At 35.8% G+C, this 24,973-nt stretch overlaps 1 protein-coding gene across 1 annotated transcript in view; it reads right to left on the reverse strand.

Annotated features, from left to right (window-relative positions):
- Positions 1-269: 269 nt before the first annotated feature.
- DHX36 (DEAH-box helicase 36) overlaps positions 270-24,973 on the reverse strand; it is a 45,832-nt gene continuing 21,128 nt past the window's right edge. The window contains 14 exon segments of the mRNA XM_004709024.2: positions 270-813; positions 816-951; positions 1,349-1,501; positions 2,070-2,190; positions 5,137-5,227; positions 5,321-5,420; positions 8,220-8,303; positions 9,762-9,848; positions 10,001-10,174; positions 13,124-13,222; positions 14,465-14,582; positions 21,721-21,864; positions 22,525-22,589; positions 24,248-24,303. Coding sequence (XP_004709081.1) covers positions 767-813; positions 816-951; positions 1,349-1,501; positions 2,070-2,190; positions 5,137-5,227; positions 5,321-5,420; positions 8,220-8,303; positions 9,762-9,848; positions 10,001-10,174; positions 13,124-13,222; positions 14,465-14,582; positions 21,721-21,864; positions 22,525-22,589; positions 24,248-24,303 — 1,475 coding nt within the window. The 3' untranslated portion in view covers positions 270-766.

The raw sequence follows: 24,973 nt of genomic DNA on the forward strand, positions 1-24,973 counted from the left end.
GTCTTCACTGCTGTTATCCTTATTTTAGAGAAGGAAAGGAAAATACAAGTGGTTAAGTATCTTGCCTAAGACATGGAGTGGTGACAGAGCTGAGCTCTGACTCTCAGTAGTCAGGCTCCCGACTGTGCTCTTAACTGCTACATTACGCTGCACCAGGGGATGTAAGTTCAGTCTTCTTAAAACAGAAAACAAACAAAAACCAGCAAAACGTTAAATGGGCAAGGGATAAGTGGACATGTTAAATATAAAAAGCAAACCAAGAAGTTGGCTGAGATTTACACACTATACATTTTATTAAATTCTGGGCATTCTTACAACAAATGAATTTGCTTCTGGTAGATGTTTCATTTTTAAAAATGTGATTGTGTTCAAATTCTTGTGTGACACTGCCTTTTGTCTAAGCAACCTATTTTTTTTAAAAACTGGTTCTATAATGAGTCTTTATGGTGAGCAACAGTAATTTTTACCACGGAACAAAGGAATTTCTCCAGTTGTATAACAATACATATGAGTACTCTCATGAGGTGGGCATGACACGCAGAGTGTATGGCCATTCCACGGTATACTTATAAGTACCACCTAGGGCTAACGGTGCTAAGTCAGTAAGTCATGCACAGCAAGTCATGAGGGTGCACTGAGGATTTCTAAGGTTCTACCTTATACACAGGAATTAGTCATGGCCCAAGGCTCGGTATAGAGATAAAATTTTTAAACTATGATGGACAATGGCTGTCAAATTGGCTTTTCAGATGAGCACAAAAAGTTGTCAGCTGTAATACCCAGTCTGGATCCGCGGCGGAAAGTTCTTGGGAGAGCCTTTTCCTGTGTTTTGATCAAGTCTATAATAGCAGACAGCACCGCACAGTCTCTGGATTTAGTATCCTTCCAGTCTACAGGATGAGGGTTTTCAATCTTCTCTTGCAGAAGGACATCTAGTTCCTTTCTTAATTCCTGAAGTTAGAAAGATTACTTGTGTTCAGCTGAGGCAGATGAACTTTCACACCACATAATAAGGAAAAGAACTTTAATTGGTAAATGAGTTTCACAAGCCCTGGGACAAAACTGAAACATTTCGTGATCAATCATCTAAAATGTGGTTATGAGTATCCTACTAAAGTACAGTTAAGTTTTGAGAAATTCCACCTTAAACCACACTGAGCCATTTAAAATTGCTGGCTAATTATAATTTTTAAAACAAGTAGGAAAAAGTATGAATTGATCTCTCAATATTATTCATTAGGCTGAAAAAGAAACAAAGGATATATATATATATATATACATAACAGAACAAAACTAGGATCATGCAGATTTGCATGTAATTCAAAGATGATCATGTAAAGGCAGTCACCTTCACAAGATGGGCAATTCGTGCTGGAGACTGAAAGATAATCCACTCATCTACAGCAATTGTTTCTTGATCGTTATCCTTCTGGATGGAAATATCACCGCCAAAGAACAAGAGACAGTAGGGAGATACCTCTGTGCAGTCATACAAGTATATCTGCAATGAGAATTAAAGGGAATTAATACATTCATGAGTGTGAGTTGCTTTCTCCTTTCATAAAGATCACCTGTATCTATTACTACCTTCCTTCTAGGCAGAGATTGTTCTGCCAATTGTGATCAAACTGTTACCATGTGGTCAATCTTAACACTAGTGAGCCTCTACAGGAAAAGGAGAACTGGCCCACAGGTTGCCAAACCTGTAATCTTTATGGAGGCTGACTGCCACATTTTTCTCCCACACAGTGGCTGACAGATACAGTTTGAATGGTCTACCTTTCACTAACAGCCAATACTTAACCACTGTGCCACTAACACTCCTTCACTAGTGCTTGAAAGTAGACTCTGAAATAACATTTTACAAATGAAAGCAAGTGTCTAATGAGTTAAAATACAAAGGTCCACCATGACAGACATGCACAATAAAAAGTCTGAACTATTAAGGGAAAAAAGTTGTAATTCCTACTGGAACAAAAGTGGGGGGGGAAAGTGAGAATGAATTTTGTTTATAACTGTCATGACAAAACCAATATATAGGTCCATAATTATTTTACATGTTTACTTACACTACTTGTTCTCATCTTCAGGTGATAGATAAGCCACTTATAATGAAATTCTGTTTGTTGCACATTAACAGATTTAGGATGAATGGCCACTAACCCATCAGTTTTTGTGTACACTTTAACCCTGTAAAAATTAAAACAATTTTTAAAAAGTCCTCCAAAGGATTCTTTTCTCAAGTATCAGAAATTTGATGAAGGACTATACTAACCCCCGAAACAAACAAAGCAAAATTCACAGTTGAGTTTCATTTATTTTTTGCAATACAAATTTATAAATTCATATTTAAGGAAAAATTTTAATTTTAATAAGATTGGAAATATCAGCTAAATATGAATATTTAATAAACCATATTAAGGAATTAGCTTCTTATAGTTACCCAATAGATTAGAATAGGATAAATTATTACTTTATTGTGCTAAAAGACACCACGTCACTGAAAAATTATGAACAAATAAATAAAAATATATGAAATAATTAGTGATTGAGACCAAGAAAAGGATTTACACATTTTTCTATGGCAATCTTGATACTAAAAAGTTGGCCTAATTTTAAGAATAGCTTTCAGAAATACATTTTTAAATTTCAGAGGGTATGTACCCAGCCAGACATAAAACAGGAAGTAAAGACTATTGTTAAAAACAGAGTTTAAAACAACTGATTTAAAAGAACTTATTTTGGAAAGTATTTTAGATAGGCTAACATCCACTCAAATCTTCTCCTTTCAAAATAGGGATCGTTGGAACAAATGTATCTTGATAGAGCTCTATGTAGCACAGTTTCAATTCCTAGGGGTCTTTTCTAAAATATTCATAAAAATCATACCTCAGGTTAGTCCCTCTTTAATTAATATTATTCAGGAAGATATCAGGGAGATGTTCATAGATTTACTTTCTTTTAAAAATTATTTTATTGGGGCTCATATAACTCATCACAGTTCACATATACATCCATTGTGAGTCAAACACATTTGTACATTTGCTGCCCTCTTCATTCTCAGAATATTTACTTTCTACTTGAGCCCTAAAAAACAATTATTGTTACGTAACTTGACCTTGACCCATGGTGACTTCATCCACGTGTGTCAGAGTACCTGCAGCACATAAAGTTTTCACAGGCTGATTTTTATAAGGTTCCTTCTGGGTGGATTTGAACCTTCAATCTTTATAGGTTAGCAGCCAAGTGGACTACCTATTTGCACCACCTAGGGATTCCTACTTTTAAGCAATTTTTAAAATAATGTCTGTTATTGAATAATAAAAAACTGATGAGTCAAGAACATTTTCAAGAATATCTTTTCTGAAGTTCTTAAAATTCACATTACTTCTACCCAAATCATAAAATCATTGTTAATGATGTCTTTTCACTGTGTAACCCAATCTCACTAGAATGGGACTAGCAAACATTTAAAGAAACTGAAGCATAAATTTCAGATTTTGTGAGCATACAACCTGTCACAACGTCTCAACCTCTGCTGGAGCAGCAGGAAAGCAACCACAGACCACTTGTAACTAAAAGGGCATGGCAGCAGCCCAATGAAAATGTGCCCCAAAACGAAGCTCTTGGCCTATAGGCAAGTTTGCTGAACTCTGCCTAAACTAATCAGAGCACCAGTTCAAGGAGAATTGTATTATTTAAAAATCAATAATGTCCCAATGGCAGAGGAAAATAATAAAAATTAAAATGTTGTATTTTAAAGAGTCCTAGTAAGCTACCTGTACAGTTCAGTATGGTTAAAAGTACTGATGCCAGCAAAGTACTCGGGTCACTTAGCATGTGGATAATCATGCCATAAGTGAATACACTTCACCTGCTGATCACTCTACGCCTTAGAATAGGGCATTTTGGATAACTGGGTAATTCTTTGCTGTGGCGGGATGTGCTGTGCAATATAGGGATGTTCAACAGATGTTCAATCTTTGGCCTATGGGATACTAGAAGCACATTCTGCTCCCAATGGTGACAAAAACAAATGTCTTCAGACATTGCAAAATCACTGCTAGCTATTAACTATTGTCCTAGAACAATGTCTGCACTTTGGTCTATCTTTAGGTTTCCTACCATCTTCATCTATCTTTTTTATATAGTTTAAACTAGTAATTCTTCTTTAAATCAACGTAAGCTCAAATATTTTGTTACTATAAATTACTTTCTATGCCAAAAAATTAAACAAAAACTGAAAAGCTAATGTATGATATGATATTATAAAACAAAGTCTCCATTACTAGTGGGCATTTATACTGTCTACAATACAGCTTTTAGAAAACACTGGGAATTACACTTCCTTAGGATCAATTTCTTAAAGTATTCTCTGGGATAGTAAATGCTGGAGTGCCTTTGAAAGAGGCAGTGAAACGGTACGAGCCACTCCGTTTTCCTGTGTCCGTGACTAGTAAAAATCATTCAGTAAGCACAGTCTTGTCAGTCTCTTCTGAAGCCATCAATACATATATTTATTTTATTTCTCAAAACTATGAAATTACCACAATTTTCTTTAAAGAGCTATTATAAAACTATCCAGTTTACACGAGAGGAAAACAAATCAAAAGCCTGAAACAAATCCGATCTTAGCGATTTCTACCCCGTCATCAGTTCCTGATTTATGTTCCACAATTTACCCGGTTCTTACATGTTATTAACATTCTTTGTGAGGAATGAGTGACAGGAGAGGAGACTCCATGATGTGCTCCAGGGGAAAGTGAGGCCTATGTCAAATTTTACTTTCTTCTAAGTGATCGAAAGAACAAGAATATGACCCAAATAAGAGTATGAATAAGTGTACACTACAAAAAACCTTATTGCCTAGAGCAGCGGTTCTCAACCTGTGGGTCTCAACCCCTTTGGGGATCGAACGGCCCTTTCACAAGGGTCGCACGATTCATAACAGTAGCAAAATTATAGTTAGGAAGTAGCAACGAAAATAATTTTATGGTTGGGGGGGGGGGTCACCACAACATGAGGAACTGTATTAAAGGGTCAGGGCATTAGGAAGGTTGAGAACCTCTGCCTTAGAGGATTTCAAAAGTGTGAGGGAAATATTGCAAATAGTTGACAATAATCTTTAATGCTCACAGTTTTCGTTTTTTTTCCAAATTTGGCCGGATTTTAGCAACTTTGGGGTATAAACCAGCGCAGATAACAGCCTTAATTATCTTCTCATTATCTATTTGGAATGGGAAAACAGAGGGAGGAAAAAGTAAATACTGGCATACTGGACAACAGTAGCAAGTTATTTCCACAGTATTTCCTACTTTACCTGAATTTATATTAGATTTTGGGTCTTTAGGACTTCTACTGCTTACAAATCCAGCTCCAAGAAGATGCTCAGCAAACTGTCCTTTCATATTATGCAACATCTAGGGAGCAATGATAACAAACAGAACTAGAGCATCTTTGACACAGCTCCGAGGCACACACTCAAACGTACTTCTAAGGTTTCTTCTGCTGTGGCACACCTCAGGCTGCGTGGGTGGGGCGGCTTATTTTATAAATGGTTCTACTGGAACACAGCCACACCCATTCTTGTGGGCGGGACTATGCTTGTGTTTGCACTACAATGGCAGAGCTAAGGGACTGCACTAGAAGCCACATGGCCTGCCCAACCTGAAATATTTACTATATGGCCTTTTACAAGTAAAAGTTGCCTATTTTAGGGATAATCACTAAGTATTGCTCTATTTTGTAAAAGACACACTAATTTTAAATTACCCTCATCTATATTTCTTAAAATATCCACATTACTTATTACTAAGACTTAACTAGTAAAAAAGTCTGCTTTATTTTTTCCTAAATAATGTTTTACTATGTTTGCCATGAATGAATACAGAGTAAATTCGGTTCCCACTGAACAATTTCCATGCATAGTTCAGTAATATTGGTTATCTATTTTTTTATTTTAATAATTTTAGTCATATATCATTCACACATCATACAGTCAATAGTTTAAACATTAAAAAGAAGTGTGCAATCATGAGCACAATTTATTTTTAATCAATTTATTTAAAAGAAAATCGCTGGCTAAAAGTGATGCATAGTCACTCAGTATCAAGCATTCAAGTAATGTGGAAAATAAAAGTATCTCAATACCCTAAAAAATAACCATAAATGACGTAAACGTGATAAGAGATGTGGATTGCACATATATTAGCCATCTCCTGATGTCTGGCTTTCAGGACCCTCATGGACACCAAGAGCTGTAGCTGCTATAGTCCCTTACATAACATGACAATAGTATTTCCATATAACCCATGTATACCCCATGCACTTTCGATCACCTCTACAATCTTTGTAATTCCTTATACAAGGTAATGCTGGGTAAGTAACAATTGTTTTGATTTTTTCCCCCACCTATTTTCAAATATAAGGTAGGTTGAACTTTTATCTAGATACAGAGGGTAAAGACTACATACTGAAAGAAGATACAGGTAGAAATATTGCAAAAATAATGAGATCATACACCAGTAAGCAAGGTAAGCATGGGCTTATTTGTGTTTAGTTAACTACTAATCTATAGTGAGCAATTTCACATTTTTTCACAACAGAGATTCTGCAAGTCTAGGTGATATTTGTCTCCCCCAAACCCATGGCACCTACCAAGCCTCTTTATGAATTTATAAGCCCTGACAGGGACTCAGTAAGCAAGGTAGGCACAGGCTTACTTACTAGTCTGTAGTAAGTAAGCTACACTACACATTAGTAAGTAAGCACAAGTAAACAAACACAGGCTTACCTTACTTACTAGGTAATCTCCTCCTGACGATAGCACAGAAGCTGTTTTTATAAAAGCATTACAATTAATTTTAGTTTCAAGAAAATTTAGCAAGAGTGGAACTAAAGAACAGATGAATTTTACATTTTCAAAATTGAGATATTTTCAAAAATATTTGTAAGCTTAAGAAAAGCTTATCAAATATTATAAAAGGTTGTCATATCACATACATATATCACATAGAGGACATTATATTTCTCCTACCTTCTCATTTTACGTTTCAGCAACTTATGGCTTTCGTTACCATTATTTCTACATTTTTCAGGATAACCTTTACGCTAGTCTGTTCCCATAATTTCCACCATTGCTTTGCATTAGCTGTACATCTAGTAATTTCAATGCCCACCATCAGATGACATAGCTCCATTTATGAAGTCTCCACTTTTGAGTCTTGTTCTTTTTAAATCATTTTATTGAGTGCTCTTAAAGCTCTTATCACAATCCAATACATCCATCATGTCAAGCACATTTGTAAATATGTTGCCATAATCATTTTCAAAACATTTTTTTTCTGCTTGAGCACTTGGTATCAGCTTATTTTCCGCCCTCCCCCCTTCTACCCCCCTCATGAACTCTTGATAATTTATAATTTCTTTTTTCATGTCTTACACTGATCTCTATCTTCCTTCACCCACTTTTTTGTTGTCTGTCCCCCTGGGAGGGAGTTATATGTAGATCATTGTGATCGGTTCTCCCTTATTAGACAGCAAAACTAACTGCCAATGAATTTCACGAATAGTTCTTGGGAGCAGTATTTCTCAAGTGCTTTCTTAAATGTTGGTCTCACCTTTAGACATAAATCACTATTTTAATTAGGTATGATATCTTCAAATATCAAATGGATTTAGCAGTCTTTTCATATTTTTGATTCACTTCATTTCCATTTTAGGGTAGCAGTCCTATATCTGATTACATAGTCTCTCTATGCCTGAATACATATTCAATTACATTGGAGTTTTCTCTGTAGATAATTGTTACCTTCATAATAGATCATCCCTGTCTCCCTTTCCATAGTATTTTACTCACTGGTTGGACCTTTCTCTTTCTCAGCTGTATTCATGAACTGTAATTACTGTAATTAAGCCTTTCTTTAGGGGTAATAATTTGACTTTAAGGGGTGTCTATTTTGTTCTGTGATTTTTGCTTTTGGAAGAATTCGACTTCATAATTCAGGTGTCTCTTTTTATACATTATTGGTTTGACTGAATTCATATTCTTATAGTTTCACATCAACGAAGCAGTTGCACATTGTCTTTTATAAGCTACTAGGTTACACATCTTTGTTTTGTAATTGATTTACTAAGTCTTTTCTATATAATGAATGAATGTCATACACATATTCTCTACTTAGCGTACCTAACAGTAACTGTAAAGCCTTCACCATTACCTGGAGGGTGTTTGAAGACAGAAAATAATCCCAGCAATAGTCCTTTTCATATCTGAAACCGCGTCGCCTAGCTTCCTCCCAGCCCTATCAAGCAAAGAAAGGAAACTTATTTGTGTTAATTTTCAAAGCAAATATTGCTTACTAGTTCCTGTTTTAATTTTGGTAATGATTTGACATTCCCTGCCATTTCATTTTCTTTTTTTAAATTATTTTATTGAGGGCGCGTACAATTCTTATCACAGTCCATACATACATCCATTGAGTCAAGGACCTATGTACACCTGTTGCCCTCATCAATCTCAAAACGTTTGCCCTCTACTTTAGCCCTCAATATCATTTGCTGCCATTTCATTTTCTTTATGAAAGGTTGAAAACAACTTAAAAACTTATAAAGAAACAGTAACTTTCCATAATCCCAGTCTTTAAGAGAGAGCTACCACCAATCTTTTAGATGATTAAAAAAAAAAGTATGAGTTACACAGCTAAATGCTTGATTTTATGAAAAATGGCCTGATAGTATAATGTATCAATTAAAGAGATTGATAGAAAACAAATTTCAATGCTCTTATTATATACAGATATGGGCACTTCAAAAGTTTATGGGAAAATGCTATTATCTCCTAATTCAGTTTTCCATTAATTTTTTGCAGTTCTCTTTTCATATATATTTCTTTTAGTTATGGACAAAAGCAGGAAAATATGTTTACTGAGCTCAGAGGAAAAAGACATATAAACTTACCCTTATTTTCTATTACTAAATGAGTCTGGAGATACAATAAAAAGATAATGCCTTTATAAACCAAATACTTTTAAAATATTATAAAGATGAGTGGTAAATGCTTACTCTTAAATAAGCTTAGCTTTTAGGATATCTCCCACAAACCCTTAGACCAAACAATGTACCTAATTATGATGCTCTTTATCAAAATGTGGAATTTGATCACAGGTGAAGCTAGTTGATGAATAAAATGTAGTATTTGTCATGAATACCAAAAAGATAAGTGAAAAAGATTCCTAAAAGCTTGTTTGGTTGATACCAAAACAACACAAACTATTTCTCTTCAGTAAAGGTAACTGTAATAAGCTATCGTATACAAATGAATCAAAAAAACCTCCTTGCCACCAAGTCAATTCTGACTCACCGCGACCCTCTAAGGACAGAGTAAACTACCCCTGTGGGTTTTCCAAGACTGCAACTCTTTACGGGAACAGAAAGCCAAGTCTTTCTCCTACAGAATGGCTAGTGGTGGGTTCGAACTGCTGTCCTTGGGGTTAATAGCCCAACAAATAACCACTAAGCCACCAGGGCTTTTTCACACTTTGGATGTTACTCCACATGTTCCCAAATTTCTTTCCAAATGTTCATTTGGCTTTAAACATTCTCACTTAGCAATGTCTACATGGTAACTGCAATACAGGCTTTAAAAGGGTCACACGAATAAGGCATCGTGATCACTGGGTTTCCATTGTTTTCTGTTTCTTTGTTTGAATAAACTACCACAATCCAGAAGAAGTTGGGGTCTTTTTGTTTGTTTTCTTTACCTCAAATGCATTCACAACTGTGAGGTGGTCACTTTTAGAATCCTTTGCCAATTCTTTTCTTTTTGCATCTGCAATCTTCTCTTTTCCCTTAAAAAACAGGTAGAGACAATTTATAACAGTGTGATTCTAATTTTTAAAAATAGTATTCCTGTAGAAAGCTATTGAAAAATTATTTGATCTAAGTAACGACTATTCGTGGTATCTGAAAATGCCCGTGCTTTTATGTGAATCTCTCTTACCAATGGAATGACAAAGGGATCTTTGAAGCTGAGACTAGCAGCAATAGTGAGTACTGGGTCTAAGCAACAGAACAGAGCTCCAAAGAGAATCATTTTTCCAATATGTGGCTCGACTGGTAGACGTGCTAAGTGGACTCCAAGAGGGGTCAATTCTTCCTGTTTATCCAAAGCATTCTGCAAAATAGAGTTTACAGCATTAGATTTTTGTTTGTTTTCAAAACAAAGGCAAAACCTTATTCTCTAAAGGCCAAATCCCTTAACATTGCTCAAAATTTTCATCCATCAAAACATTACGTTCTGAAGTAAACAGAGTAGAAACTTAAAACAAGTAAAATCAATCTATATCCTAGTTTTACTTTAAATGAGACAATAATTATAAAATTTCCATCAAATACAGAAAAATCACAATGCATAATAATTCACATGGAGATGATGCTCAAATAAAAGAACACTGTATGCATGTATGTCAATCAAGAAGCAATACGGAAATATCTTAGTTTACCATATATACTCAAGTAAAAGCCTACCCAAATATCAGCTGAGGCATTAAAAATATGCTGGAAAACTCGGTGTACACATGAGTATATACAGTACTTGTTCTCTGTCAGATACTATTTAATCTTGTTTCATTAATAGTTTAAAACTCTTATCATCTAGTTTTGTGTACCTCTTATTGTTCTTAGTAAGGTATTAATTGTATGAAATAATAAACTATCTTTCAGTGCATTGTGATATTATTATTAAAATGGCCATTAAGGCAGCAAACCGGTTGTTAAATTATTTGAATCCCACCACTGAGTAAGTGACGTAAGTGATGCTGGGTCCAAAAGATTTCTCTGTTAAATTGGCTCTTACCATATCAAGCACAAAAAAATCAATTACATTGATTTGGAATCTAAAAGTCAAGTACAGAACAAAGTTTTAGAGAAAAATATCTTTATGACCTCACTGAGGTATACTTTTTACACAGGGCAAGAAAAAGGCTATTATATTTAACTACATTAAATAGTTAAAATGAGGAATGTCTATCAAAAAACATCACTTAAAAATGAAAAAGGTCAAAGTACAAAAAGACATATGCGAATACAAAACTCGCAAAAGACTCGGACCAAGTGAATATAAGAAGTATAGACAAGAAGGAGCCCCAACCAACAAAAGCAGGCATCAGATATGCCAACCAAATGGGCAAAATGTGGCATATAGCCTGAATTATACTTATAGAGATCCAAGTAAAACCACAACTGATAACCGTTACGGACCTACCTACCAGCATGGTTAAAATAAGACTGAGCATGAGAAATACCAAAAAGGTGACAGAATTAGAACTCCCTCATCATCACTGGTGGGAATGTAAAGTAGTTCAACAAACTATTTGCCATCATCTATGAAAGCTGATCACACATATGCCAGTGACTGAGTACATCCCCCCAAATGTATGTGCCCATGAGAATTGTTTGAACATATGTATGAAGGTATGTACAAAATGAATACACAAATCAGCATATGTAATACCTCAAAATCTAAATGACTTTCATCAATGATACAATTAAATAGGGCCACTCATGAAGATGAATGTGTATCACTAAAACCAACAAAATAGATAAATCTTTTTTTTCAACCGACATTTTATTTACTTATTTATTTTTAAGATCATTCTATTGGGGGCTCTTACAGCTCTTATAACAATCCATACATCAATTGTATCAAACATATTTGCACGTATGTTGCCATCAATATTTTCTAAACATTTACCTTCTATTTGAGCCCTTAATAGCAGCTCTTTTTACCCGCCCCTCCCCATCTCCCACCCTCGTGACCCCTTGATAAATTATAAATTATTATTTTCGTATCTTACACCGCCCGCTGTTTCCCTTCCTTTGCAGTTTCTTCCTCCCTCCTCTCCCCACCTTTCCCCTACCCTCCTGGTATCACTACTCCCATTTCTGTTCCTGAGAGGCTTATCTGACCTGGATTCCATGTGTCCTGAGCTCTTATCTGTACTGTACACATGCTCCAGCCTAGCCTGCAGTGAAAGGCAGCACTGGGGTCATGATAGGGTGGGGCAGAGGGTGAGGAAGCCTCAAGGAACCAGAGGAATATTGTGTATTTCATCAGTGCTATACTTCACCCTGGTTGACTCATCCCTTCTGTGAGAGCATGTCCCATTGTCTAGGTGAGTTTGGGGTCTCTGCTCCAACCCTCCTTGTTCTCAACAATAAGTTTTTCTATTTTGGGTCTTTTTGTTCTTGTTGTCTGATCATGTCAACACCTCATGATTCTTCCATGAGGGCTTGTTGCCTCTGTGCTAGATGACCACTTGTTTAACTTCAAGCCTTTAAAATCCCAGATGTTATATCTTTTAATAGCCAGGCACCTTCATCTTTCTTCACCACATTTGCTTGTGCATCCATTTTGTCTTCAGTGATCGTGCCAGGAAGGTGAGCATTACATTATGTCAGGTTGTTAGAACAAAGTGTGCATTAAGGGAGGGCTTGAGCAGAGGCCCAAAGTTCGTCCACTTCCTCAATGTATGCCATATAAATATATGTACCTAGGCCAATATCTCTATTTTTTATTAATTAATATATTTACATAAGTGCACACCAGTTTGTACCTCTATCTATAGCTTTGCTTCCATTAACATTAAGTGAAAAAAATGAAACATAAACTTTTCTAAAAGACTCCAATATCATCTATGAGAGTTCATGTGGAGTTTATGAAACAAGCCCAACTACCGTATATACTCGAGTATAGCCGACCCGAAAATCAGCCGAGGCACCTAACTTAACCACAAAAACTGCATTAAAAATGTTCTGGAAAATTCAGCTTATACTCGACTATATATGGTATATTAAATTAGAGATGCATAATTGTATGTAGGTATGCTGTTAAATAGGTTTCAGTAAAGTTTCTACAAAAGACATGGAAGAAAACCCAGTTATCTATTTCTGAAAATCAGTCAATAAAAACCTAAGGATTACAATGGTCCAATTCTATTATGCAAAGAGTTGCCATGACTTGGGACTAACCTTACAGCACCTAAACTTCATAGCAATGAGCACAAATTGTACTTTACAGATTCTATATGCTAGATCTAAGTTAGAATTAAAAAGTAAAATTTACCAGTTCCATCAGGTGTTTTATGGACAGTAATATTGCCTCATTTGATGGTGGATCCATTAATCTCCTCAAAAAATATGCAATTCCACCAAGCCTTAAAATCTGGAGATAGGTAAATATAATTAAACATATATCATACAGTCGTGCAACAATTTAGTCGTTTGTGTTACTCACTCAAAGTATCAAACCTATACATAATTTGTTATTTTACTAGAATGAGTTACAATAATTTGTCCTTTCATAAAAGCATATTTAAAGGACAATGTCACTTTTTTATCACAAACTTTGCTAATGTGAAAAGTTAGCCTTTTAAACAACTTGGTTACAAATATCTTTAAATTAAGAAGGCTAATTATACCTAAAGAGAAATGCTACTATAAAATAATACTGTCTTTACTCCCCAGGATGACGTCTGACCATGTAAAAATTATAGCCAACACTTACTAGAAAATTATCATGTGATAGGTACTGTTCTAAAAGTTACATTATTTATTTAAAGAATTGTCCAGTGTAATAGAACTAGCTTGTTGAGAAAGAAATTTGATGTTCAAACCCATGAGTATTGCTCCTGAGTAACACAGTTAAAAAGTATTTAATGAATATTTGGCTACTTTTTCTTTATAGCAAATTATGAGCACTGATAGTGTAGTCATTACAGTGTTCATCTTATTAATCACAAGGTCAGCAGTTTGAACCAGCTAGCCACTTATGGGAGGAAGAAGTGGCAGTCTGCTTCTGTAAGACTTACAGCCTTAGAAATCCTATGGGACAGTTCTACTCTGACAAAAAAATTTTAAAAATAGCCAACCTCAATCACTGATTCGAATGTGACTCATATCAAACCTATAGACCAGTCTGCCCCTGTGGGGTTCTGAAGCTGCAATTCTTTCTGGGAGTACACAGCCTTATCTTACTCCAGAGGAGCATCTGACGAGTTCCATTTGCTGACCTTCTGTGTGGTTAGCATCCCAATTTGTAATCCACTACACTATCAGGTAGGCTGGAATTGATTTGACAGCAGTCTATCTTTTGCTTAGTAATGAAATAAATGTACACTTAAAAACAGAGAGATTTATATAATTATGATACACACAAAAATAAACACCTAAATCAAACCAATCCACTGCCATCAAGCTGAAGACAACTCTATAGAGCAAGGTAGAACTGCCCCTGTGGATTTCTGAGACTGTTGCTCCTTATGGGAGTAGAAAGCCCCATTTTTTCCCCTCAAACTGGTAGGTAGATTTGACCTGCTGACCTTGAAGTTAGCCCTTTTCATACACATTAATGCACTGCTTTTTCCATAGAAGACTTATAGTGTCCTAATTGTCCAATCTAAGTTACCTTTATTTGTAAGCAAAGTTCCTCCAAAGGAGTTCTCAAAATTTCTGGCAATTGATAGTCATCTAGAAGGCTTGCTCTAAGACCGTTGTAGAGATGGTAACAATGGCCAGGTTGAACTCTTTAAAGAAAAAGGGGGTGGGGGGGTGGGGTGGCAGGAAAGAGTAAATACCAATGACTTCTTAGAAATATAAATAGTAAGCAAAGAAATGAGCTTTATTTCCTATCAGATACATTATAACTAAATTACGTAATTATTATTTAAGAGCAGTCCAAGCAATCTACTCTTCACTGCTTGTTTGTCGGTTTGTCATACTGTAGTGGCTTGTGTGTTGTTGTGATGCTGGGAGCTATGTGACTGGTATTCCAAATGCCAGTACAGTCACCCAAACTGAACAGGTTTCAAAGGAGCTTCCACACTACGAAGACTATGAAGAAGAAATCAGCTGCCCACTTCAGAGAAGCTGCTGAAAACCTTATGCATAGCATGCAAACACTGTCAGATACTGAAGGCCTAATGAATGAAAGGAGAACAATGCTGTAGATAGTGCCAGATGGGAAACATGGGTCAGAAGGCACATGAAATATGCCTGAGGAGGAGATGCTTTCTCAAAGAAGATTTGATCACGCTGGCCCAAGTGGAGTGGAGCCTTCAGGATGTTCATTTGTAGATGAGAAACAAACTCAAAGTGAGAAGAAACAGCTGCAAAAATCTGTAATCAGAACGTACAATGTACAAAGTATGAATCTAAGAAAATATTGAAGTCATCGAAAATTGTATGGTACATAAAGATTGCTATCTTATGCAAAGTGAGCTGAAATCGACAGATAGTGGCATTTTGAGTCATAAAAATCTATGGTTTACTATGCCAGAAATGACACAATCAAGAGGAATAGCTTTGCATTCATGGTCAATATGAACATGTCAAGATCTCTAAGCACAATGCTGTCTTTCCTTCCAGGGAATCCAATCAATACAACTATTATTCAAATTTATTCACCGACCACAAAAGCTAGTGATGGAAGAAATTTAAAAATTCTACCAAAGTCCTTTGATCAAACATACAATCAAGGTGTATTGATAATTATTGTAAATTACAATGCAAAAGTTGGAAAAGAGGAAGGTATCGTAGTTGGAGATCAAATGATAGAATTTTGCAAGAACAACAACTTGTTCGTAGCAAATACCATTTTTTAACAATACAAACGTCAAATATACACATGGACATCTCCGCTTAAATATACAGAATGGTTTGATGCTTATCTGTTAATTGAAAAGTTGATAGTTTAAACCCATTAGTGATTCCATGGGAGAAAGGACCTATGTGCCCTCATAAATATCACAACCCTATGTCAGTTCTTATTGGGGCAGAATGAGCTGGAATCACTGGACAGCACACAGTAACAATAATCAATCTACCTTAAGAGTCAGAATTATAAACTAAAACAGGCCATTTGAGCATTCTACATAAAATATTTTGGCATTTTATTTGTTGTCTATAGTACCTAAAGAGCTCTGATCTATTTGTTGTTTAGGATACTCTAAGAGGGATGCTGAAACTGTTTTTGCAAGAATTAACATGAATGATGCCATTCTTTCGACAATGGTAAGGATCTATGAGTAGAAGTGAAGGCATCCATGCATTTTTAAAAAGAATAAATATTTCTATGAGCTCTCACTACTATAGAGGGGTGGAAGACCTTTTCTTATAGGAATGAAAATGAACTCAAACTCTAAGCTATCCCTGTCTTGAATCTACATGGACTTTTTTATTATATAATTTGATCTGAATATCTATTCAGGAGAATCTGAAACCAACACCACCACAGCGAGAACCACATAGTTACCTCTAGTTTGCTTTTGGCCTCCAAAACAATCATGAATCTAACTAGCCTTTATTAAAGCCATTTATATATGTGGAGGCTGTAAGGAGAGCTAGTTTTCTTTTAAACACTATAATTCTACAGTTAACCTCTACTATGGCAGTAGGAAGAGCTCGTTAAAATGTAATACTTCAATCACTTTATTCCTATACTGTTTCATGAATCAAACCTAAGCCTGTTTAATATTCATAAATAAATATTTTTTTGTATCAGTGTTCATGGTGATCGGTCTGTATGGGTAGGCTCACGCCAAGTCATTCCCTGATAACCAGTTAGAGGACTGCACTCCTGTGAGTCATGACTTTGGCTCCATAGCAGTGACTGCAGACACACAAAAGTTACCTACAAGTCAGTTATGTGCAAAAATTAGAACAAGTGATTCAGAACTTTTCAGGAATCTTATTTTAAACCTCTAAAACAAATAATAAAAATAAAAAAACTCACTGCCACCGAGTTGATGCCAACTCATAGCGAGCCCTCTATGGGTTTCCGAGACTAACCGTTTACAGGACTAAGAGGCCCCACCTTTTTCTTTCACTATGGCTGGTGGTTTCACACCGACAACCATGTTAATCGCAGCCCGACGTGGAACGACAATACCACCAGGGCTCCTAGCTAATCTGAGGAAGGGGTAGTTATTTTTGTTAAGGCAGCACAAATTGGCTACTATGAGCATTTGTGGGCCCTGCATTTGGGAAGGACAAAATGAGACCAATTCACCACAAGGATGGCACAGTGAGGGGAAGACTACAAACTGAGGGTAATGCAGAGGGAATGGACACCATGAGAGCTTGTGGAGGGTGCCTGTGAGGGAACTGCATAGCTCCTCACCTTAACCATATGAATGGAAAGTCCCACCACTTGTATGTGACCAGCTAAATAGCCCCCTTACATGTGAGCATGCATATTGAATTCCCAAGAGAAGCATCTCAAATTCCTAAATCAGCACTGAAAAATGGGTAAGAGTGCTTCTCAGAAAAAGGTAACACTACCTCTGCTGGGTCAATTCTGACTCACAGGTAGTCTGGGAGGGCACTGGAGCAGCCCAGTGGGGTTCTTGGGGTTGTGCTTCTTTGCAGAAACCCTGACCCATCTTTCTCTCCCAAAGCAGCTGGTCAGTGTGGACCCTAGCCTTTTAGGAGGTGCTGGGCACTTGGTCACTGTGCTACAAAGGTGCACCGGTTAGGAAATTCACCACAAACATCAGAATACAAAATTTAAAGGAAAAAGAAATAAAAATAAGAAAACAGTACATTTCAACAAAAAATAGTAAAATACACACAGACACACTAAAGAGAAAGCCTAATCAAAAGTAAAACATGAAGAGAAAATTTTCCTATAGAATCTAGACTAAAAGAATTGGTCGTTTTCAGACTGTAATCCTAAATACGTTTAAAGAAAGCAAAGAACACAGACACAAAACTAGTAGAGAACAGGAAGTAAAATGACTCAACAAAGGAGTTGAAAAGAAAACAAACCAAACACACACATATATACAAGTATCTAAAGAAACCAGAGAAAAATACAGGAACTGAGGAAGGCTGTTGTGAAGCGTCATAGTTAGTTCCAACCCATATTGACCCCATGTACAACAACAGACGTAAACACTGTGCAGTCACGTGCCAGTCTCTGTCTGAGCAATAGGGCAACTGAATTAGAAAAGAGAAACACTCAACAATGCGGTGGCAGACAGGAGAAATGAACTTATCAAGTCTCATGAAAAGAACGGAAAAAGAACAATGGCAGCAAGCAAACCCCAAAGGAACTATGGCATCCAAGTAAGAAATCTATCATTAGAATTACTGGGATGCCAGAACACTATATCAACAAAAGTATATAGTACCAATTTCCCAAGAGATCATCACAGATTATTACCCAGACCTGAACAGAAATCTCAGCCTGCTCATATAAGAAGCTACACAAACTCCAATCAGGATGGACACAGAAAGATGAACTCTATACTATATTCTAATAAACTTCTTGAGTAAGACAGGACTAGAATTCTGAACGCAGAAATAAAAAAAAAAAAAGCCCATAATATATCATACTGCAGATCTTTCATAAGAATCATTGTGCACTTTCCCCAGGAAACTCTACAGGTCAAAAGACAGTATAATGACCTCTGTAAACTACAGAAGGAAAACAACCCACTGTCAACGAAGAATTCTTTATTTAGCAACACTGTCATTCAAAAGTGTGAGAGAAATCAAGATCTACTGCTTAAGCAAGCAGCAGCTCTGGGAATTTGCTACTACCAGACCAGTTTTGCAAGTATTATTAAAGAAAACACTCCAATTGGAAAGGCAATAAATATTCATACAAATACACAAAGAATGGAGGGGGAAGGGGGTAGCAAGAAGAGAAAGAAGGAAACAGAAAAAAGTGGGACTTCTCCAAAAAATGCAGCAACACAGGTAATCAGAAGGACTGGGTACATGCATCTTCAGGGCATAGACTCAGTAATTAAACCTCACAAACAATACATCAAACCTGTAAGTAGCACAAACTTAGTGTATTTCAATGGGGACACACCAACAGAAATGAGAAAGGAGCATAGCAAGAATACCTTTATTATGTGAAGCCATCATAATAACTGTTGGAATTCATGTGTAACCACACTAAGCACCAAGAAAACACACCCAGAAGAAACTAAAGAGATATCATAAGAAAGCAGAGAAACACAAACATAAGCAGAAACATCAGATGAAACAAAGAAATTAAATCTTGAAAAACAAAGAGCAAAATGAAAGTGATATTTTGTTTTCAGTAATAACCTAATGGGCTAAGCGCTCCAATGCAAAAAAGATAAATGAGTTTATCATCTAGCTGTCTATAAGAACAGGACACACACACTGATAATAAAATTAAGGAGAAAAATATTCTATGTAACCACTAAACAAAAAAAGAAGTGTGAAATATCATCAAATAAAATATAATTTAAATAGAAAACTATTGAGATATATAATAATTTCATAAGAAGAGTCAATACAGCAAGAGAGGATATAACAGTTATAAATATATGCACCTATGAGCAATATAAAAAATGCAAGAAACAAAGGCTAATATGAAAGGAGAAATTGATTTCTCAACAATAACATTAGGGACTCCAGCACATACTTTCAAGTTAGGCAGAATATCTAAAAAGATCACTATGGACATTGACATTTAAATCCTAAGACAACCTAACAGAAATATATAGAACATTCCTCGCAGCGTCAGAATATACATTCTTTTTCATCACACAAGGATCATTTTCCAAAATAGACTATATGCTACAGACAAAACAAATATCAATAAATTAAAAAGACTTAAATCACACAAAGCATCTTCTCTGACCCTAACAGCATGAACAGGAAAAAACAAGGGAAAAAAGTAATGGAAACCTAGTAAAACAACACTAAAAACGACTGGGTCACAGAAGAATGAAAAAGTAAATTAAAAAATTTCTAGAATCAAACAAAAATGAAAACACAACATACTAGACAAAGCTTCCAATAAAACCAGTACTCACAGGGACATTCACAATAACACATATCTACATTTAAAAAGACCCCAAATCATCGACTTAAATTGACAACTTGCACAAAGAACAATGGAAGAGCAAAAGGAACCAAAATATAACAGTAAAAAGAAAATAATGATTGGGGCAGAAATAACTGAGAAAGGGGAAAACATTTTTAAGATGATGATTCCCTGAAAAGATCAGTTAGATAAACCAGCTAGACTGACAAACAAAATACAACCAGAAGACACAAATAACAAATTAAGAAATGAGAAGGAAAAAAATCATAATTACTATAAAAAATTGAACTTAACAACTTTGAAAACCTAGATAAAATGGGCAAATTCCTAAAAGCACATTACCTTCCTTAACTACTACAAACAGGTAGATAAACTCTCTGCCATCAAGTCTTCTCTGGCTCATAACCTGCAGGAGAGAGTAAAACTGCCCCACAGGATCCTCAAGGCAGCAATCTTTCTGGAAGCTGACTGCCATGTCTACAGAGAAGCTGAGGGGTTTGGCCTTTCTGTTAACAGCCAATTGTTTTTAACCAGTGGTGCCACCATCAGGGTTCCATACATTTAAATACACCAATTACAAAAGAAGAAACTGAAGATATCACTTAAAAACTGGGAAAACAACAATAGTCCAGGACCAGATGGCTACACAGAATTCTATAAACATTCAAGCACTGACACCAACCCTATTCAATCTCTTTGAGAACACAGAAGAGTTAGGAACATGACCAAACTCTTTCTAAAAAACCATCATAATCATAATCCCCCAGAGGATAAAGCCATTGTGTGCAAACATACACACATGCAAACATACAATTATAGTTGACCTTTGAACAACACACAAATTTGGAAGTGATGGAGCCCTCCCACATTCAAAAGTCCACATATAGTTTGATTCCCTCAAAATTCAACTACTAATAGGGTACTGTTGACTGGAAGCTATTAACAAAAATAGGCATTAACGTATTTTATATATGAATTTATGCTATACCCACATAAAAGCTACATTTCAACATGAAATAAAAAGGTATTTGGCAAAGTGCGCAGAGTTTCCATGCCTGCTTCCTTTTCCTTTTTTACCATGGTTCTTACTGGATTCATTTATCTTGAAAAGTAAAGATGAGATGATAGAGTGTCAGGGAAACTAGAGTACTGGAAATGGAATAAACAGAACACAAAGAGAAAGACAACTAAAACCAATGTTAGGAAAAATTCATTCTAATTTCCTGTGCAAACTTCTACCAAAACTAAACCTCATCCCCCAAAAGACGCAATTGTCAAAGTTTAAGGCACATCCATTTTTCACTCCTTATACCACTACCACATCAATGGGGAAAACACTTCCTTACGTTTTCATTGGTAGTTAATTATGAAAACTCCCCGGCTATTCAACAGTGGTTAAGAGCCAAGTCTGTGAAGCCAGACTTCCTGGACTCAAATCTTATTGCTACTGCAATGCTATGTGACTTAAGCCAAGTTATTTATTTGTGTGCTAATTTCCTAATCCTTAAAAGAATAGCATTGTGGTGAAGACTTAAGAAACTTTGTAAAAAGTAACTAGGAGATGGATCAATATTGAAATATGTGCTTTAGAAAAACAATGGAAACCATGTTCCAAGTAACACAACTAATAAGAATAAAGAACATTAATTTTCATCACGCTGAGGAACTAGAGACTGGAAATACAAAAATAGAAAGTTGGCAAATGTTTTTCAGAAAAAAGAACTATGATTTAAAGCAACGCTCTCATTTATATACACTCTATAGGCAACTCTCCAAATAAATAATATTAGTAAACGGCAGTAACACATTTTGCCACAGAAGTTTTCTTCAAAGAAACAAAGGTCCCCTCTTACCTGCCAGCTCGGCCTTTCCTTTGTTTGGCATTTGCTTTACTGACCCATTCAGTGGACATCGTACTGATGTTGTTCTGAGTGTCAAAGTGTGTCTCTTTTATTTTTCCTCCATCTATCACATAAACTACATCATCTATGGTAATGCTGTTTATAAAATAAGAAAAGAAGAATATCACACCAAAAGCATCATCAAACTACAGTAGGCTTGTTTTTAACGAGGTCAAATGGATTTATTTGAGCAGTTCACAACTTCATCTCTCTTCTTACATTTTCCAATGATCAGGGAATGGTACATCTATAGGCACCAAAAGAAACAGTAGTGGTAACACTATTGGTTCTGTACATCAATTCTTATTTGCCTAGAGCCAGACTTTACAGTTTATCTAACCACTTCTTGGACCTAGCTCTGTGGTCTTCACATGCTAAGCTTTAATGTTTCAGGGATTGTACTGGTGGATTAGCAACTTGAAGGTAATACAAGGAAGTTTAAAGACTACATGCAATTACTAAAATTGTATAAAAAAAAATCTCTCCCAACCCAAATTTGACAGAGGCACAAAATTGAATTCCATTCCCTTGCTTCTTTTTGAAAGGTTCCGGAAAAGAAACAAACAAAACCCATTTAATCCAAGACTGTTTCTGAATAAGGTTAACACAAAACTATGCTTGTTGCCATATTTAAGGTTCTATAAATTAAAAATCATGAATTTCAGAGGAAAAAACAAGATATACTAATAATTAATAATTTATGGGGGGCTCAAAACTACTGTAATCCTAAGCAAAAAATACTGAAAGCAATCTTACCTCGTCTCTGCAATGTTGGTAGCAATGACTATTTTCCGAACACCAGGAGGAGTTTTTTTAAATACCTGTAAAAATAAATAAACCCGCAAAACCATTAATTTCTGATATTTTTGAAAAATAACTTCTCATACAGCTCATTTTTAGAATTTTGTGGTCCTTCCCTGACAAATGTATCTCACATTAAAAATAACCCATAAGTTTCAATGCTACAAAATGCTCTCTATATCTGATATCTTCTATATCAGAACGTTCACCAAAAACAAGATTGATGAATTATTTAAGTTGATAAAGCATGCCTTTTAGCAAAAACTGGTGGTGTAATTGTCTCACTGTGTAATCAAATCGACAAGCAGAGAAGAGTAGCTTAAGAACAAGAATTAGGAGGCCAAACCTATAGAGTAATAAAGGACACCAATCAATCAAGGAGACAGTCACCCATTAGAATGGAGGTCCCCTGGGGCATGCTGTGCCACTGTAGACTAGCTTGAGATCAGACTGGAATGAAAAAACAAAAAAAGGTCTCTTTCCAAATGTGAATCCTACAAACAAAACCACCAACTAGAAAAAAGCCAGGTAGTCGTGTACTGTGATGGCTAGGATGGGGGTGGGGTGGGGGGAAGGCACCAACGCTTCCCTGCTTTATATAATGATAATCTATAGGAGAAAAATGTTTCCCAATCTAGTCACAAAGTTCCTAGCAAAAGAACAGTCTCCTGTTAGGATGCAGGGTGGAATCTGTTCTAACCATTCCCTCCCCTCAGATATGCACCATTTATCCATGTAATTCAGTACTAAGGTACCAGCAGAAGAGATAGTAAAAGAGTCTCAACAAAAAACTTCTTAACATTTTAGAAGGGCAGCAGGGTAGATGTTCTAGTCCATCTCATTGTAACAGGGCCTGTAAACACTGTAGTTCATGAAGCTACCTGCCTCTCAGACTGTGATGTTCATTCTTACAGAGTCCCTGTATTTGATGAAGCAAACACATCCCAAAGCATAAAACATTATTGACAAAATTTCATACCTGTAAATATAATAATTCCATTAAACCAAAATGTTACACATCAGGCTACAGGATATCACATAATCAATTTTAAGGCTGTACTATCTTTATTGGAATTCACATAGCATTTTTTTTAATTCAGGAAATTCAAACAAATTACAGGTGAAACCCAATTCTTCAAATGTTTCCATTTAAAACATATTAGTGATTAAATATTCCAATCCCACTTAAAAACTAATAAAACAGTCCTGCTCCAATACTAACATACATCCCCTAGTGGGGACATTAGTGAACAGTTTGTCAACACTGAGGGAACATTCAAAGATTTCGTTTCATCAAAGAACAAGTCCCTGTGTGGCTAAAGTGCTTGACTGCCAACCAAAAAGTTGGAGTTTGCACAGGTACGGCAAAAGAAAGGCCTGTCCTTGCCCCCGAAACCTCTGTGGAGCAGACCACTCTGAAACACATGGATCTGCAGGAGCCGGCATCAACTCAAAGGCAACTACAACTGAGATACTAGCACAATTTCTTTCACTTGTGCATTAGCCACTATTAATGTAAGTTTCTGTGCAATTCTCTCCTGAAGGTTCTCAAAAAGTATTTTCTCAATAAATTACTATTTGAAAATGCTCCTTTAAATAATGAAAGAAAATAAAAATACAGTAAGCAATCATTCTTGCCTCAAGTTTGAAAGACAGAAATTGATTGTTTACAACATACCTGTGTCTGATTAATTGTTGGCATCAGTGAATGTAAAGGTATAATGAGAAACTTATCTGAAAATCAGAAATAAAATTAAAGTTAAGACAGATTCAGAAAAGCAGTATCAGACATTTGACAATGAATTCACATGTCAAGTCATGTCACTTTTAAGTCACATCCCCCCATATGAAAGGACTTCAAAACATTGGTGGAAAAATGGAATTTTCCATTAACTTTTTGAAGTTCCCTCATCGATCACACCAATTCTTATATTCTTGTTTTCTAAGTACTGCAGCAACTTTCAGTTGATATCTTGTTTGTTAATCTATCAGTTGATATCTTGTTTGTTAATCAATACAATTCCAAGTGTTTAAAAAAGACAATAATCCAGCCATATATTTAATCATGACTATACTTTTTCTACAGACCTTCCTTGACAAGGAAATTAAAAGACAACTTTTTAAAATGTGAATGTTTTCAGGGCATTATTATGATGGATTTATCAAATATTGAAAAGATTAGAGTTCACAGCACCCAAAACAAATCGGAATCACCTGAGGAAGTTTTAGAAACTTCCTATGTTCAAGTTCTATTCTGGATTTGGAGTGAGGATGGGCCTGAGCATTTGAACTTTTAAAAAGTCCCTGGGTGCGACTGTCGCCGCCAGGGCAGTGAACCCCTAGGCTAGGTGATAACATAAAGCATCTTTTCTGCCCAAGAAAACCTAGTTGTGTGTGTGTGTGT

This window comes from Echinops telfairi, unplaced genomic scaffold, assembly GCF_000313985.2.
Source record: "Echinops telfairi isolate 266 unplaced genomic scaffold, ASM31398v2 ScPeMD7_7421;HRSCAF=8459, whole genome shotgun sequence".
Classification (NCBI taxonomy): Eukaryota; Metazoa; Chordata; class Mammalia; order Afrosoricida; family Tenrecidae; genus Echinops; species Echinops telfairi.